The sequence below is a fragment of the Phyllostomus hastatus genome, unplaced genomic scaffold (assembly GCF_019186645.2).
Source record: "Phyllostomus hastatus isolate PE091 unplaced genomic scaffold, TTU_PhHast_1.1 phas_scaffold_12, whole genome shotgun sequence".
Lineage (NCBI taxonomy): Eukaryota > Metazoa > Chordata > Mammalia > Chiroptera > Phyllostomidae > Phyllostomus > Phyllostomus hastatus.
The window spans coordinates 15,265,936-15,282,952 of NW_025334007.1; the positions used below are offsets into that span (position 1 = coordinate 15,265,936).

At 41.0% G+C, this 17,017-nt stretch overlaps 1 protein-coding gene across 3 annotated transcripts; it reads left to right on the forward strand.

Annotated features, from left to right (window-relative positions):
• Positions 1-1,036: 1,036 nt before the first annotated feature.
• Positions 1,037-15,129, forward strand: PIGA (phosphatidylinositol glycan anchor biosynthesis class A). Of its 3 annotated transcripts, none has more exons than XM_045855985.1 (6): positions 1,037-1,071; positions 2,887-3,672; positions 8,386-8,518; positions 9,477-9,609; positions 9,767-9,973; positions 12,824-15,129. In XM_045855985.1, exons 2-6 carry the CDS (start codon positions 2,949-2,951, stop codon positions 13,088-13,090), a joined length of 1,464 nt encoding a protein of 487 aa, XP_045711941.1. In that variant the 5' UTR covers positions 1,037-1,071; positions 2,887-2,948; the 3' UTR covers positions 13,091-15,129. The 3 variants fall into 3 exon arrangements, with proteins under 3 accessions (XP_045711941.1, XP_045711940.1, XP_045711942.1); XM_045855984.1 differs by lacking the exon at positions 1,037-1,071 and adding an exon at positions 1,140-1,489; XM_045855986.1 differs by lacking the exon at positions 1,037-1,071 and adding an exon at positions 1,140-1,307.
• The last annotated feature ends 1,888 nt before the right edge of the window (positions 15,130-17,017 follow it).

The following is a 17,017-nucleotide window of genomic DNA, read 5'->3' on the forward strand; positions in this document are numbered from 1 at the left end:
AGGTTTCTACAGGCTTAGAAAAGATGCTGGTGATGATGTCGATCGAGGAAGGCATTCGTTCCCGAAAGTATGCAGGGCAGGGCTGGGGAACTTCAAGTACCAACAAGGAAGGGTGTATCCCACCACTCCCACTGATGCATTAGCGTCTTGGCCAAGTACCTCCATAGCCAGTTGAACGAGTTTGAGTGAGAGTTGATATTTCAGGTCAGACTTCAAATTATTTTTCTCCAGGGTGTACGGTTGCAAGGTAAAACACAAAATGCCCAGTTAAACTTTAAGATAAACGATGAAAAAAATTTTTATAAAGTCTCTCATATTTGGGACATACTTATATAAAGAAATTTATGTGAAATTAAATTTTTTTTAATTTTTTATTTGATTTATTTGTACATTTTCATTTGCTACATCAGGGAACCCTACCAGAGTGGTATGAACCAGTACTGCTCTGCTGTGGCACAGATAACTGCCACTAACACCCCGCCATTACCATCCGAAGCCACAGAGAACAGGCTTCCAGAAAAGAGACGCTGTAACTAGGCAACCAAGGTTCGAACCCTCCTAACCGTTTCTCAGGAGTCAAGCTTAGAATTGCGGTGCATTCTGGGAGCTGGTTTTCTAATTTCGGGTTCGCCTTCACAGGCCACCAGACTACAACTCCCAGCAGCCCTTAAGGGTCGCTGCGAGGCACCCTGGGAATCCTGTCTACACATCCAGCGAAGGACCCTGGAGGGCTGCTTGTGTAACGAGACACTAGGGCCGGTTTTGAGATTCGCGACATATTAGAAATTCATATAAAAGGTTAAACCGAAGACTAACACTATCAATACAGAGACAACAATTCTTCCGTAACATCGTGCAGACACGTGCAGGCACACGGTTGTTACAACCCAAGCTGAAGGGTGGGGACTGAGCGCCCATTTTGCACGTGACTCCAGTGCCTGTTTGTTATTGGCTGCTTCGGGGGCGCGGCGCTGGGGCGCGGGCGCCTCGGATTGGTGTTTGGGAGCAGCGGGGTGGGACTCCAGCCGCTGCCGCGGGAGGTCCGGACACTGGCGGCCATAGGACTCGCCGGTAAGTGCGTGTCTGACCTCTCCGTGCCGGCTCTGTCAGGCGCTTCCGGGGTGGACTGGACCGTTCCCTTGGGAGCTTGGCCGGCTGTGAAGGGAGTGAAGCCGGCCCGTCTTGAGGCTGAGAAGTCGGGGTCGAGGGTGTCTGGAGACTCGAGTAGGGCTGAGGATGCGCCGGGGCAGACTCCCCACAGCGGGGTCGTCCCCTTTTTGGCGCCGGCGCTCCTCGGCGTCCTCTCAGTGAGTGAAACCCGGACGGCGCCCGGGGACCTGGTGGGTGGGAGCACGCTCCCCGGACCACGTTCTCCCCCGTCACGGCTCCTTCGGGCTCCTCAGGAACCTCCGCCGCTAAGGACTGCCCGGGGCTTCCCTGACCGGGTCGGAATTCGCTGCTGCCTCGCGTTTGTCCCTTAAGTGGCCGGGTGAGGACCTTGGACAAGTCGCTCCGCTTGTCTGGGTTTTCATTTGTAGAGTAAGAAGCGTTGGCTAGATCTAGCTTCTCGTTTAGCTTTAAAATCGAAGATTTTCTGATTGTACCGCTCTTTGGGCTTTTACAACGTGAAGATGATAGGTGTGCTAAACTGATGGAAGTAGGCAGGCTCCACGGAACGGTGCAGGGTGATGAAAAACTCTGATCTCATTTGGCTCGTTACTGGTTTCACCGTCGTCTATCGTTTGAAATAGGCTAGAACTGGAAATTCAAGCCTAATTGGCAAAGCACGGTTAATCTGTTAGGGAAGCCACTTAAATACAAAGTTGAAGAACCTCAGTATTTGATCATATTGAATCTGAGGCAGTAAATGCGGGGCGACAAGCACTTATAGAGGATTTCTGAGAATCTGTTTAAAATGTAGATGAATTTGTTGGAGACGCTAGGCAGGCAACACTTCACACCTGCAGTTAACACTTGAGTTCTCCGAGTTTGCAGGATCCACTGGAAACGGAGATGGCTTTAGGATGGCTTCCCATTGCGTGCTGGGGTTTCTGGGGGCAGGGAAGCCTCATTTGTAAAGCTGAGGAGGACTTTCCGAAGGTTTCCAAGACGCTTGAGCTTCAAACGTCTGAAGTCGTACTGAATACTGAGTGGGCATTGGCACGGTTAAGAAGCTAGGAGCCCCCTGAGATAAGCAATTCCTACTTTAGATGTAGAACATGGCCCCGGCTTCAGCCCCCATCGCTAGTTTAGTCTTTATCTTCAGACCCCAGACCGAAAGGACGGGCACTGATGGCACACAGGTGCACGTGACTGAAAGGCATGTTAAGAAAATGAAGGGAGCAGTTTGGTGAGCACCATCCTTGAATGAGGAAGGAGAAAATGTGGGCGCGTGCAGCGTTTGTGGCACTTGGAAAAGCAGCGCTCCAAAAGACAGCTCCAGGTCCAGGTGTATTTTGGTGGGAACCACAAAGATAATACTAGCGGAACTTTATGGTCGTCATTGAATCAGTGGCTAAGTTCTCCAGTGAGGTTGCCACACTTTCTTTAAAGAGCCCTCATGTGTAATTGTTGGAATGAACTCGTTTCAATGGCAAACCAGTTGGAATGGCAAATTATTATATACTATGGTATTTTTTACAATTATGTGTAGCATGTTTTTGAGAGCAAAATGAAGATATAAGGACATGGCAGAATGTGGTTGTGTATGGCACATAGTAAGTGCTAAGCAAGTAAATGTCAAATTAGTACATTCGTGGTAAGCTTTGCTTTATTTCTAGGGGGAAAGCTAACAAATTTGCCTTAATGTTAAAACTGTTCATACCTGGATTTGGAATATGGAATCTGTTTGCTCTGAGCTGAGATCTTCCTTTACTCTCTTTTCAGGTACTACACGACACATACCTTAACTCAGTTGCTCTAAGGACTAATGCCTAAGCTGTCTCAGCATGGCCTATCAAGGAGGAGGCGAGCACGACCCTGGCCACGATCCCTCAACTGCGCTCTACCACGTTAGCCCTGAAAATACTGTCACATGTACAACTGGGGCCCATAATATATGCATGGTGTCAGACTTTTTCTACCCGAATATGGGCGGCGTGGAAAGCCACATTTACCAGCTCTCTCAGTGCCTGATTGAAAGAGGACACAAAGTCATAATTGTCACCCATGCTTATGGAAATCGAAAAGGCATCCGTTACCTCACTAAAGGCCTCAAAGTCTATTACTTGCCCCTAAGAGTTATGTACAACCAATCTACAGCCACGACCCTCTTTCACAGTCTGCCATTGCTCAGGTACATATTTGTTCGGGAGAGAGTCACGATAATCCACTCACATAGTTCCTTTTCTGCCATGGCCCATGATGCTCTCTTCCACGCCAAGACAATGGGGCTCCGTACAGTCTTCACGGACCACTCCCTTTTTGGATTTGCTGATGTCAGCTCGGTGCTTACAAACAAGCTTCTAACTGTATCTCTTTGTGACACAAACCACATAATTTGTGTCTCTTATACTAGTAAGGAAAACACTGTGCTAAGAGCAACACTGAATCCTGAAATAGTGTCCGTCATTCCTAATGCTGTAGATCCTACTGACTTCACTCCAGACCCATTTAGAAGGCATGATAGTATAATCACTATTGTTATTGTCAGCAGACTTGTTTACAGAAAAGGTAATGAAACGTTAGCTACAATTGCACTGCACAGACGTTTTGTAGAAAGTTGTATTGTAGAATACTTGTATATAAGAATTATTTGACTTTTTAGTTTGTTTTATGAGTTTTTTAAAAGATTTTATTTATTTATTTTGAGAGAAAGGGGAAGGGAGGGAGAAAAAGGGAGAGAAACATCAGTGTGTGGTTGTTTCTCATGTGCCCCCTACTGGGGACCTGGCCCGCAACCCAGGCATGTGCCCTGACTGGGAATCGAACCCGTGACCCTTTGGTTTTCAGGCTGGCACTCAGTCCACTGAGCCACTCCAGCCAGGGCTGTTTTGTGCCTTTATGACTACTTCGGCATTAAATATAGCAAAGAAAGGTCAAATATTGTTTTATACGTTCAAAAAGACATTTTTGGAGCAGTGGTGAATGCTGCCCCCCTCAACCTTTGATGTTTTAATGGCTACTTAAAAATAAAACCAACCTGATGCCCTTTAACAAGTCGGGTCTTTTTAAAAGTTAAAATAGCCCTGTGCATCTGGTAAGAAGTACAGGGCAAGCCCACCACCAATTTCTAATTGCAAAAGTAATGCCTTTTTTTTGCAGATATTTTGGAAAGGAAAGCACACAGGTAAAAACTAAAATCAGCTGTTACTGTACTATTCAGGGATGACGAGTAAATATTTTATAGCTTTCCTGTCTTTTTAATGCATATACTCAAAATCTTTGAGCTTGTTCTGCACATTACTGTTTTGTGGCTTGCATATTTCATTTTATCATAGCTAAGACAATTAGTAACATATTGGCAGGTAAGTGATGAAGGAAGGGGCTCGCTCTGTCCCATTGAATGATGGAAGATAAGCTACGTAATATCTCTGGGTCTCGCTCTTTTTTTTTTTTTTTTTTCCATTTGTGTCATTCGGGCAAGAATGGGGATCTTGTGAGGGTTCAGTGATGGATTCTCTAAAGTACTTATCCCAGTTCGTACTTGATGAGTGTTTGTTGTCATTGGGGAGGACTTTTTTAGTGCCTCTGCAGCTCTGTGGACACTGCAGTAGAATTCAGAGACCCTCATTTACTAAATCTAGAAACAGTGTGGTTAATTCAAACAAATGTTCTGGATGCGCTTTGAAATCCTATCTAGTAATCAGAATTAAACTAAGGAATCATTAAAATGATAATATATAACCTCCCCTTAAATATTTGAATTCAACTCAAAATTATTTAATCATCACCCAAGGATATGTTTATTGATTTTAGAGAGGAAAGGAGAGAGAGAAATATCGATGTGAGAGAGAAATATCAATCAATTGCCTCCTGTATGTGTCCCGATGGTGGGGGTGGAACCCACAACCCAGGTATGTGCCCTGACTGGGGATCAAACCTGCAGCCTTTTGGTGTATGGGATGATGCTCCAACCACCTGAGCTACCTGGTCAAGGCTAAATTCAACTCAAAATATTATTAATGTGCACCAAATTTGCCAATAGTTTGATGTAAGCCTGCAAGCAAGAGTACTGGTCCACTGACTTGAGCTGCATCATCTTTCCTGCACAGTTACCTTCACAAAGCATCACTTACATTTGCCAGTTTGGTTGTTTTAAGTGCAGTAGGAACCTAAAGCCATACGAAGTAGCATGCTTCTGGATTTTCGTTTGTTTGTGGTTTTATACAATGGTGTAGGATACCCTCTAACTGATGGGCTTTTTTCTGTGACTTTATTGAATTCTTCCAATGGTTCAGCTTAGTTTCAGAGAAACTCATCTTGCCAGTTTCTGTGCTTTTTAATTAAATTACCCAGCATAGTAACAAGTGCAGCAGCTATCAAACAGATTTGTAGACAACACAGCTGATTTCTTGGTAAGTGTGAAGTGTAGCAGCAGGGTTTGAAGTGTAGCAGTCCGTGCACTAGCGAGTGGCCCCAGATCTGCTTTAGCCATTGTAATGGAGAGCTGTGGGTGATCAGGCTCTTAAGCAGAGGTTGGTGAGAAAAGTGTTATTGAACTGTGTTTTATGAGGTGAAGGCAATGACATGCTTGTCATTCTCTGATCGAGAAGATGTCATGGACCAGCATTCTGTATTCTGAATTCCTCAGGATATTGCTGATGTGTTTGTTGTAACTAAGAAAATGTGTTTAAAATGTTTTTTAATCGAATAGTATACCTTTGTGGGATAGCTAGCTAAGAAAGGATGATGCCTGGGTGGTCAAGGATCAGAGTAAAATTAACTGTCTGTACAATAATTAAACATGTTACCTATACCTCACTAATTACGGTATCTTAACCAGCTGAACTAGCCACCAGCAGGGTGAAGTTACAGCCTTTCTTGTTCTCAATTCGATAATTTAACAAATACTTACTGAACCTTCTCCATATGCCAGGCATCATGCAAAAAATAACATTCTGATAAGGAATGGCCACATCTGTAGCCCCCAAATGAGTAGTTGTATTAATGGTCCATTGATGATTAACAAATTAATTTCCTCAGGTGTTCATTTGGACCAGATATCAAAGGCCCACTGGAATGTATTGAGTAAGGGACAGGGTAAATCGAAATTCTTATCACCCAGTTTTCCTGGATGGCTTGCCCCTTTTTGCGCAGTTAGGGTTTCACAGTGCTCCTGGGAATGGGCAGGCACGCCACACTTCTTGGTGTAGTAGTGATGTGTGTCCTGCAGTTGATAAAGCCCGTGCATGGCTCACTGCTTCACTTGACTCTCCCAACAACTATAGGGTACGTGTTGCTGTTGGCAAAGAAACTGAGTCTCAGGGAGGGTAAATAATTGCTCAGTTTACCCAGTAACAGAGATGACAAGCACGGGTTCAGCTCTTCCTGAGGAAAGGTCTCCTGTTCCTCCACCCCCAGCTCAGCCACCATTATCTTAGTTATAGATTCAGAAGATTCTTTAAAATACTGTTAGGCTTGCCCTGGCTGGCGTAGCTCAGTGGATTGAGTGTGGGCTGCGAACCAGTGTCGCAGGTTTGACTCCCAGTCAGGGCACATGCCTGGGTTGCAGGCCATGGCCCCCAGCAACTGCACACTGATGTTTCTCTCTCTCTCTCCTCCCTCCCTTCCCTCTCTAAAATGAAATAAATAAAATCGTTAAAAAATATATTGTTAGGCTTAACTTTCAAAGCAGTACAAATCAGGAATTTTCCTTGTCCATTTTGGGTGACTGGAGAGTGGAGGTCTTTTTGTATGTTCCATTGTGTTAGACTCTTCTTACAGACACTAGCACATTTTTATTGTAGGGGAAAACCCTTTATTTTTAGAATAATTTCATAGATAATTGACAAAATCAGTTCCATTTCATATAAGGTACCTGTCAGGATTAAATGACATACTGTATATAAAGTATATTGCCTGACATAGTAAGCACTAGGAAACGTTAGCTATTATCAGCAATTATGCTTATTGCTCTGTATGTTTTCATTTGAAGAATGGGTTCTTAACCTTTGTATTTTAAGGGAGAGAGGGGAAAGAAAATGAAAGTTATAGGACGATAAATGTTAAAAGTCATTAAGACTTTTACCCAATTGATAGATTTGGTAATGGACTTGAAAGAAGATAAGATTTTAATGAGAAGCCTTCATAATTCAGAAAAGACACACGTGACTTTACATTTGCTAATGCAATCATGTTGAAAATACAAGCAGAGTTCACTTAAATCCTATTTTCAATTATTTAATAAAAACAACCTGTGTATATTATATCTCCCACCATCTTGTTTATAACTGATCTGCCCATACTTGGGTAGATTGATAGTATGATTCTCGTGTGTGTGTGTATTTCCCAATAAACTAGCTGGGTTGTTTTGCCTTTTTACTTTATAGTTTATAATTGTTAAGTTAGTTAACTTCTCAAATAGTGTCAACATTGCTGTCACTTTGGATAGCCACATTCAGACTAGTAGGACATGATTTATTGCTTCACATTACCTGAGGTTGTATTTACATATTATAAGGAAAGTGTTCCATTAGAAAAAAAGGAACAAAGATGCACTCTTCTATGGAATATAATGGTCTGGCTGATGGTACCATTACCCTCATTTACTCTCCTTTAGGGAAGTGGGCTGGAGTGGGCTTGGATGGACATGGTATTTTGCTGATACCATAGTATCCACTGCAGAATCCTTTGTATAAATTGCTTTCTATGCAAAGTGGAGATGGCACATATACTTAATGTTGCTCAGCCCTTTCCTGTGGCAGGAAGTGGAATCATAGGGTAGTAGAACTTTATAGCTGAAAGAGACCTTGTACTGTAGGTACACAGGTCTCAATATCCTTTATCAGGAAACTCCCATGAAAAAGAGCTTGACTGTTAAAATGCCAGAACAAGATCTAGATTTCCAGTCAGCTGTCCTGCTCTGCAGAAAACTTGAACTCAAATGTTAGCTACCTCAGATACCTTTTCTAGAAGTGGCCAACATGTAAACACAGGTGAATGACTTAAAGAACATTATGCTGAAATGAAGCAGAATAGTACACATATTGGGTGTCTGGAAGGTAACAATGGGTGTCAGTGTGTGTACCTTCAAGACCTGCAACTCTTGGAGGACCCCTGGCAGTTTGTGAATATTCTGTCCCAGGAAAGGTTTCAGAGAATTCATTTCTCTACTAGGAGAGCATAGCTAATACTTTTCAAAGTGGGTGGAATCTTAGCTCTGATGATTTTTTTAAAGGTTAAATATAAATATCTCTAACATTTAGCTTTATTTTCTATTTACAGGAACCGATTTGCTTAGTGGTATAATACCTGAACTCTGTCAAAAATACCACGATTTAAATTTCATCATTGGAGGAGAGGGACCAAAGAGAATAATTTTGGAAGAAGTACGGGAAAGATACCAGCTACATGACAGGTATTGATGGATTCCATGTCGTCTTGGGTGAGAAAATATCAATTACCTAGATGCGGTTTTTGCCACATGCCTACATTAAGTGAGCTGCTTCCCCTACATATATTTGGTGTAGAAATGTAATGCAAGGCCTATTTTTTGAAGTTTATATAAAATTGCAAACGCTAGCTAAATTCACAATTTCACTTTTTTCATTAGCCCACTATCACTTGACTTTATGGGGCAGTGATTGGAGGCACTCTGGAAGGTACAAAAACCCAGCTAGTTCAATTGGAAATGTTTGTAGATTTTGAAGCCATACTGAGTTGTGATTTAAATAGCATGGCCCAAATGATGCTAATTCCTCTGCACATACAGATTTGAACATTTCCTCAGTAACTTAGATAACATGCAAGGGTTGTGCCTGTCAGTTTAAAGGGGGCTTTCTCCTATTTAGAAATGACACTAACATTTACTCATCAAAGTGTATTACTGTTTTCATTAAATGCAAACTCATTTTAGAAATGACGAAATTGGATATGTGGTAAAAGTTAGAACTATGTTAGCTGTATGAGTTTTAACCAAACAGCTTATTAATAAGACTGCTTCTTTTAGGTCAGAGTTTGGCAATATTAATCTTTTGAGGAGAAAAGCATTAGAACCAGTAAGAATCTAAGTATAGCGTCCAGCAGAAGTAAGGCCTGCTTGAGTGTGGTTGGTAGGGTAATAACATGGGTGTAATAATTGATAGTTTTAATTTGCCCATTTCAGCTAAAATGTCATATGGTGTGCTCGAGTGTGATATTGTTATGATGCAGAATTACATGCTGATGATTTTGTAATAAAAGATTTTATAATTAAAAGAGGGCTGTTATTTGTGCCGGACCCTGTATAATATGAATAACACACTTGGCTTATAAATTACATTCCTTTTGTAGTGTGATTTTCACTGTCCTCTTTCTTCTCTCATTTCAAAAATCAGAGTGCGTCTCTTGGGAGCCTTAGAACACAAGGATGTTAGAAATGTCTTAGTTCAAGGACATATTTTTCTCAATACTTCCCTTACTGAAGCATTCTGCATGGCAATTGTGGAAGCAGCCAGTTGTGGTTTACAGGTAAAAAGCTTTGAGGGCGTGCATCGTTGGGGTTTTTATATATGTATTTTGAAAACTAACCAGACATGTTCTGTAGTGATTTTTTAAGTTGGGTTTGCTTATTTTCCTGAGACATGAATTATACACTAGACTGTATGTTTTTTTTTTTCTTTTTAAGGTTGTAAGTACCAGGGTTGGTGGAATTCCTGAAGTTCTTCCAGAAAATCTGATTATTTTATGTGAGCCTTCTGTAAAATCTTTGTGCGAGGGATTGGAAAAAGCTATTTCTCAACTGAAGTCCGGAGCTTTGCCGGCTCCAGAAAAAATCCATAACATAGTAAAGACTTTCTACACCTGGAGGGATGTTGCGGAGAGAACTGAAAAAGTATGTCACCTGCCACGAAAAGGGTATTTGAAGATTGGGTCTGAATTCCTGATGTTTCATGCCCACATTGGCTTTTTCTTATACATGCTTAGCATTTCTGTTCTATTGCTTAAGTTAACGAAGCCACTTCCAAATGAAAAGAAGTGAACTGCGTACTGTTGGTATGTGCTAGACCTTACCTTTTTCGTCAACTCATTGCATTTGACACCTGAAAGGAGCAGTAATGCAGTCTACTCCTTTCATTAAACTGGGCATAAAGAAGTTACAGAATTTTCTAGAAGTCACAGCTATTAGAGGCAGAACTAATATTCAGCCTATTGCGAGACATTTTCTTGAGGCAGTTTATAATTCTAAAGTCTATAGGTCTATTAGAAGATGTGTGGTTTTTCTTTAGTCTGATTGCAGCAACTCTTCTTGTAAATACTTAATTCAGACTATTTTCTAAAACTCTTGCATCTCCTCTGCTAAGTACTATGGTTTTCTACTGGAAAAGGATTTGCACATCTTTAGGCTGATTGAGAACATAGTAAGTTAGAATTCAAAATGCATGTGACAGATGTTGTAAGTATGATTGCAGATAAAAAGCAGCACTAGAGAATTTCCGAAAAGACAGATACAGGCATAGATTAATACCCTTAAGTGGGAGAGTATGAGTGTGGGAAATGCTTCCTGGTTTCAAGTTAGGGACTTCATTTATTCTCCTCAGTTTTGTCGTTTGTTTAATCTCGTTACTTCATTTGCTTCATGCCTCTTATCACCACTTAACACACTGGATGGAAACACCCTACTTCTTAGTATATAGAAATTATGAACCAGAAGGTCATTCAGTTGGGAGTGTGGAGAAGTTTAGACTCTGCTTTGTGCTCTCACTGTAGGCAGTGGAGCAGCTAGCTAGTTTCCAGCCGGAAATAGAGAGCAAGGTGGAGTAGCTTAGTGAGCAGAGTAGCTCTTTACTGGAAAGCTCTCTTATTTGGTTTCAATTCTCAAGTCTCATACATAAGATGAACTCATATTTGAATATAACTCCAGAGAAACTCTTATCTCTTGTCCATTGAAATAGGAGATATTTGAGTCGAGAGTTTTGACTGAAGTGTCTTTGAGACACTCTCACCTTCTAGAAGTCTTGCAATATCTCCACCCATATGAAATAACTACCCCTTTCCTTTGGAAATTGGAGTGTAGCACTGATTACCTGCTGGGAGTACATGTCAGAATCACCAAGGAAGCCTTTTCAGGAGCTGTTCATTCCATCTTCCTGCCCTCCTGCCCTGCAACCACTCCCTAGGTTCTAATATGACCCTTAGTAGAATGGTTGGCAGGGTTATTTGGTTAGACAGGTTTTCTTTTCCTTTTTTTTTTTTTTTTTAGTGATACTCGATCTGCTTGATAACCGTATCTCTATAAGTTGTTCCTGCACCTTTTTGATTGGCATCATGTGAACCTTGGAAGTCTGAGCTACTCTGGATATTAAGTTTGGGTCAAAGAACTCTGGTGACAGTATGTCAGCATATGTTAAAGGAGCGAATTAGGATTTTTTTTTAACTGCAAATTTTCATTTAGCTCTGCTTAAAGTAATAGTAAAACATCTGCATTTTTTCCTGTTTTATACTTTATGGTAATTTATAGTATGCATTTCAAAAAAAAAGTTAATCCTTGTGTGAAATGGGTTGTCACACCTATCATTCTCTTCACAGTAGTAAATGACTTTGTCTCTTAAGACCATACATTAATGGACCTAGAAATAAAGGCGGACTTAACAGGTCAGTTTGCAGTGGCTCTTTTGGTCCTGCCTGGTCCGCACAGGACATTTTGATTCTTCTCCACGTTTTTCCCTTAGTGTAACAGTACTTTTTAGAAAATTGAACAATTGTCATTCACCAGCCCCAGCATAATTCTCAACATAATTGTGATTAAATAGTATTCCAAGTGTCCTCAAAGAGCTAGATGAAAATATCCTGTATCTTTCAAAGGCCATTGGCCTGCAGAATTTGTACTGCACGTGGTAATTCTCTTGAGTTCAAAAAGACATTGTTTACAGATCTTATACATGAGAATGGGCACATGTAATGCTTAAGTGCAATTGAAAAATCAATGCTGGCCCATTTGATGTGTTCAAAATAAGTATGTTTTCAGACCTTGGTTTTTTCAAACTATTTGTGAGTTTAGTGCTTACGAGTACTTTGAAAAACAAGCCACCGACTACCAATTCTCAGCACTAAACTTTGTTTGCCAGTATTTGACCTATACCATGTACCAAGATTGCCCCATCTCTTTGCCCTTGCTTTCGTGTGGAACCCATGAAACGTTTCTGTATGTTCTCACCATCTGTGCTCAGCAGCACGGCCTCATGTGGCTGTGGGGAAGAAGAGCCGCTCTGTACCCAGAGAGAAACCCACTAGAGTGTCACTGATTCTGGCTGACGTCCACCAGACAGCAGGCAGAGCTTTTCAGCCGAGCCAAGGAATCTTAGAAGGCCAGCCCTGCTTTAGGGAGTCACTGCTGAAGTAAATGCGGCCTCCAGAGAGGTGACCTGAAGAGCAGTTCCACCCTGTCAGGTCTTTAGAATTCTCATAGTTGGCTTAAGATTCATGGTGATTCCCCTAGGAGACAGGAGCCTTGGCATGTTCCTCTTGGGATCACATGGCTTCTAGCCCAGTATTTGGTCCAGAATAAGCACTCCATGAGTGTTGAATCCGAAGGCAATAATTAACCGTAATGAATGTCATTAACTGCATAATTCCTATAACAACAACAATGAATAGCAAGCGACTTCTGTTTACATCTCTAAAATCGTCCTGCCCGTTCTTTATTGTGGATCAGAGCACTCATTCTCCGTCTCTCTCCCACCAGGTGTACAACCGCGTGGCAGGAGAAACTGTGCTACCAATGGACAAGCGGCTGGAAAGACTCATCTCTCGTTGTGGCCCAGTAACGGGCTACATTTTTGCTTTGTTGGCTGTATTTAACTTTCTCTTTCTCACTTTGCTGAGATGGATGACACCGGATTCTCTCATTGATGTTGCCATAGATGCCACAGGGCCAAAGGGTGCCTGGACTCATCAGTATCCTTATAGTAGAAAACGGGGCAAGAATAATGAGATGCCTCAAACCAGTTAGAAGAAAGCCTGGATCGGAAGATTTTAAATACTTATAGTAGTTCTGTTAACACTATTGAAAAGAATGTTGCTTTTTTTCTTTTTTAAAGTTAATTTAGTAAGTTATGCTACCTCTCTATCATTCAATGTTTTTACTTTGAGGAAAGATAACTTATGCAATTCCTGAGTGTAGAAGCTCCTTGCACTTATTTAAAATTTAGGAGAGAACTTATTTAAGCCACTCAGGTATGAAATTTTTCAGACTACTGAAATCTCTCTAGCAAAGCCGTTTTCACATATTTTGGGAGCTTTGGGTGCTGAAGGGCCAAATGTTTTCTGGACATTGTTTTGTTTTGGGTTTTTTTGGCCAATTTTAAATATTCTACCGTTAACTAGATATCCATGAGATGTTTACAAGTTTTCTTTAGGGAAGTACAGTAACTATGAACTATTTTAAGTCATGTCCCGTGTACCTTTATTAGGTGTTTAAGTTATGTTCTTAAACATCTGTTGGGTACACTCAGTAAGTGTTACGTATAATCAGCAGGTTTCTTGAGTATTAGGTCTGTCATTTACCAGCATGCTTTAAGCGCCTACTTTGCGTAGAACATTGAACTCGATACTTCCTGCCATGAAGGACCAGAGTGCATTTGCTGTTCGTCACTGAAATGGCTCACTTCATTCTAGTCACAGTTGATGTGAAATTGTAAAACATCCGTCATGCCAGATATGTGCATGCTTTTAATGCCAGGAGACAGTTGCTGACGCGCTCCGGGTACCTCTCTGACCCCGTTGTGTGCGCTCTGCTAGGTAGAACCTTCATTTTTGGTTGTGTTTAGGAAACTGCTTTTTGCTTTTTTATTACTAGGGACCGATATCACTGTTGATGAGAGTGCAGAGAGAAACCCTCCACATCTGTCAGTGCATAATTTAGTTCTCTGTAAATGCCTTCGTGTTTTCCACGCAGAGTGTATGAGGGTGTGCCATCTCAAACTCAGCTGCTACCCTGTACCTTTGGGAGACATCACTTCCCTTCACTTGTGGCCTAGCTGATGTCTGATAAGTATTGTCAGTGTGCAGAAACGTCTTTAGCCTGGAACGTTTTCTTCAGTGAATTGAGTCTGAAAATTTTAGGACTATAAGTCTCTTTGTGGGTGCATATGTTTGTTAACTGTAATTGTTGTTGCCTGGAGCCATGGGTTTTTAAACCCCAAATTACCTACATGGTGTGTCTTATTGAACTCCTTCGAGTTAGTTTTTGTGATAAATGACTGACATCAAAAGACTGAGGAATGTGTAGGTGCACTTAGATTCTGGCAGTATTGTGACCCTGTACAGGATTTTTTTAAATGACAATATTTACAAAACTTTCTAAAAAGTATCTTAACATGCCTATTAACCAGTTGCCACTGATGTAAAGAAATAAACTTGTGTTTCGTACTGAAACACAGACGCAGGAGGGCAGTTTGTAAAATCTAGAAGTTAGGAGTTCTTTAGTTAAACATGAAATGACCCAAATCACTAAATCTTACTGGGATTTTTATGCACAGAAACTGACTTATATACATACGGAATACACAGTGCCAATATTGATGATAAAGCGAGAAACGAACATTTGTTTTTATTCGGCAGTTTTAAAAGACATACTATTTTTTCTTATATTTTTGTTTCTTGGCAGTTTTTTCAAAATTATTAAATTGTCATTTATTTTCAGTGGACATAGGATTTAAAGTTCTACTTGCATGTAAAACATGTAATTTTCAAATTAAAGTTATTTTTTTAGCAACTGGCAGGAAATTTGCTTTTTCTAGTAAATCTTCATTTTCAAGCCTCACAGATACTTTACTTGTAACTATCAGTGTTGCACTGGTCAGTATATGGAAACACAGTGTTCTACCCTTGTACTTACCACGTATTTGAAAGTGAACTTGCGGTGATGAGGAGTTTATGAAAAATGTATTGTATTTCTTTTGATGTTACAAAAGTAGCACATGTAAAACCGATTTATGAAAACTTGCTACATGTCTTATAAAAATAAAGACCAAAATGACATTTTGACAATTTTCTGAGTTTGTCTTTTTTTATGACCAGTATTTCATTTAGTAGTTGAATAGCATTGTCACCCCCTCCCTCCTGTGCTTTCTAGTTTTTAAAATTGTTATTGAATTTATTGGGGTGACATTGGTTAATGAAATCATAGAGATTTCAGGCATACAATTCTGTAATACATCATCTTTTCAGTGCAATTTGATGGGTTGCTAGGTCTCTTAGTAAAACAGGAAATATCCTTCCGATGATGAATTACTCTGTCATCTTTTCTTTCTAGAATACATTCTCTCTTTTACTTATGGGATAGCAAGTTCAATTGTGCCTTTGTTTCCTGATCCAAACAAATCCTTGTTTTGTACTGTTCTTGAGTCACTGCATGAAACAAATGAACACATCTATTAATTGTTGTGTATGTGAACTACGTAATTATACTTTGTCTTGTGGGCTATTTTAAGAGAAATTTGAATTTTGATTTTATTTATAGAAACCCAGCTTCTCCCACCCCTTTTGTTGGACGCAATGGAAAGCAGTCACCTACATTGGTATGTTCTGATTTACCTTATACCAAAACTTATTTTTGGCAAAGCCAGGGTATAATTGGTATTTATGTGCTTTTTTGAAATATTTTTAAAGCTCTCTTTATGTTTTGTATTCCTAAAAGAATTGGCTCCATATGGTTATAGTATACCATCCTGTGGCCAGATTTTTAAATGATGACATTCTGAAAATTAAAGTTCTATACAGAATTTGATTTCTACTTATCAGTGCTCTGGGGAGTTGGTTTCTCTTTATCTCTTTGTCTGACTGTGGCTCAGTGATTCTCAGCTGGATGTGGGAGGGGTGAAGGGGGGGTGGTTTTGTCCCTATGGGGACCAATGGCAGTGAGTGTCTGGAGACATTTCTGGTTGTTACAGCTGGATGGGTTGGGGCATTGGCATCGAGTGCTTAGAGGTCAGGGATACTGCTAGACAGTGTTTTCAGAGAACCTCCAGCAACAAAGGATTATCTGGCACAAAATGTCAGTGGTGCTGTAGATGATGTCGTCTCCTGTAAAAGCCTGAATTGACTCCTGCCTTCAGTAGTCTTAACACTCACCTCCAGTATAAAGATAGTCTCTCAGAAATGGTATATGGGGTGGGGGGAGGACCCCCAAAACCCAGAATTTATTTACAGAAAATTATGTATTTACTTACATGTTTCAACTTCAGTCCCCTTCAAGGTGCTCCCTATTGATGCAGTACACCTGTGGAGACGTTTGATGCACTACATCTATGGAGAAGTTTTTTCCACTGCTCGAAACAGTTTTTGAACTCCTCAATTCTGATGCTTTTTAGTGCCTCTGCCATTTTTTGTTTCACCTCTTCCACATCAGCAAAACATTTCCTTTTGAGGACTTTTTTTTTATCCAAGGAAACTAACAAACAAACAAAAAAACATTGTCTGAGGTGATACCGGGTGAATAGGGAGGGTGGGACATGGTGGTCAGGCTGTTTTTGGTCAAAAGCTGCTGAACACTCAGTGCAGTGTGGGCAAATGTGCTCGTAAATCACCCATCGTGAAATAGACAAATGAGTTGAGAGAGTCTTCAAAAAAAATTCACTGAAGCCAAACACAGTCTCTCACAACAACGCCAGCTGATACACAGGTACAGATGGGTTCCCAGAACAGTTCCCTAGTGGGAGAAGCCTGTACTACAAGGGGCCTGCCCTCCAGAAGATAATTCTGTTTTGGGGGATCCCCTGTTACAGACATCCATTTGAAGCTTTAAAAAGTTGAGCTGTACCCTGGCTGGCGTAGCTCAATGGATTGAGCACGGGCTGCGAACCAAAGTGTCACAGGTTCGATTCCCAGTCAGGGCACATGCCTGGGTTGCAGGCCATGACCCCCAGCAACCGCACAT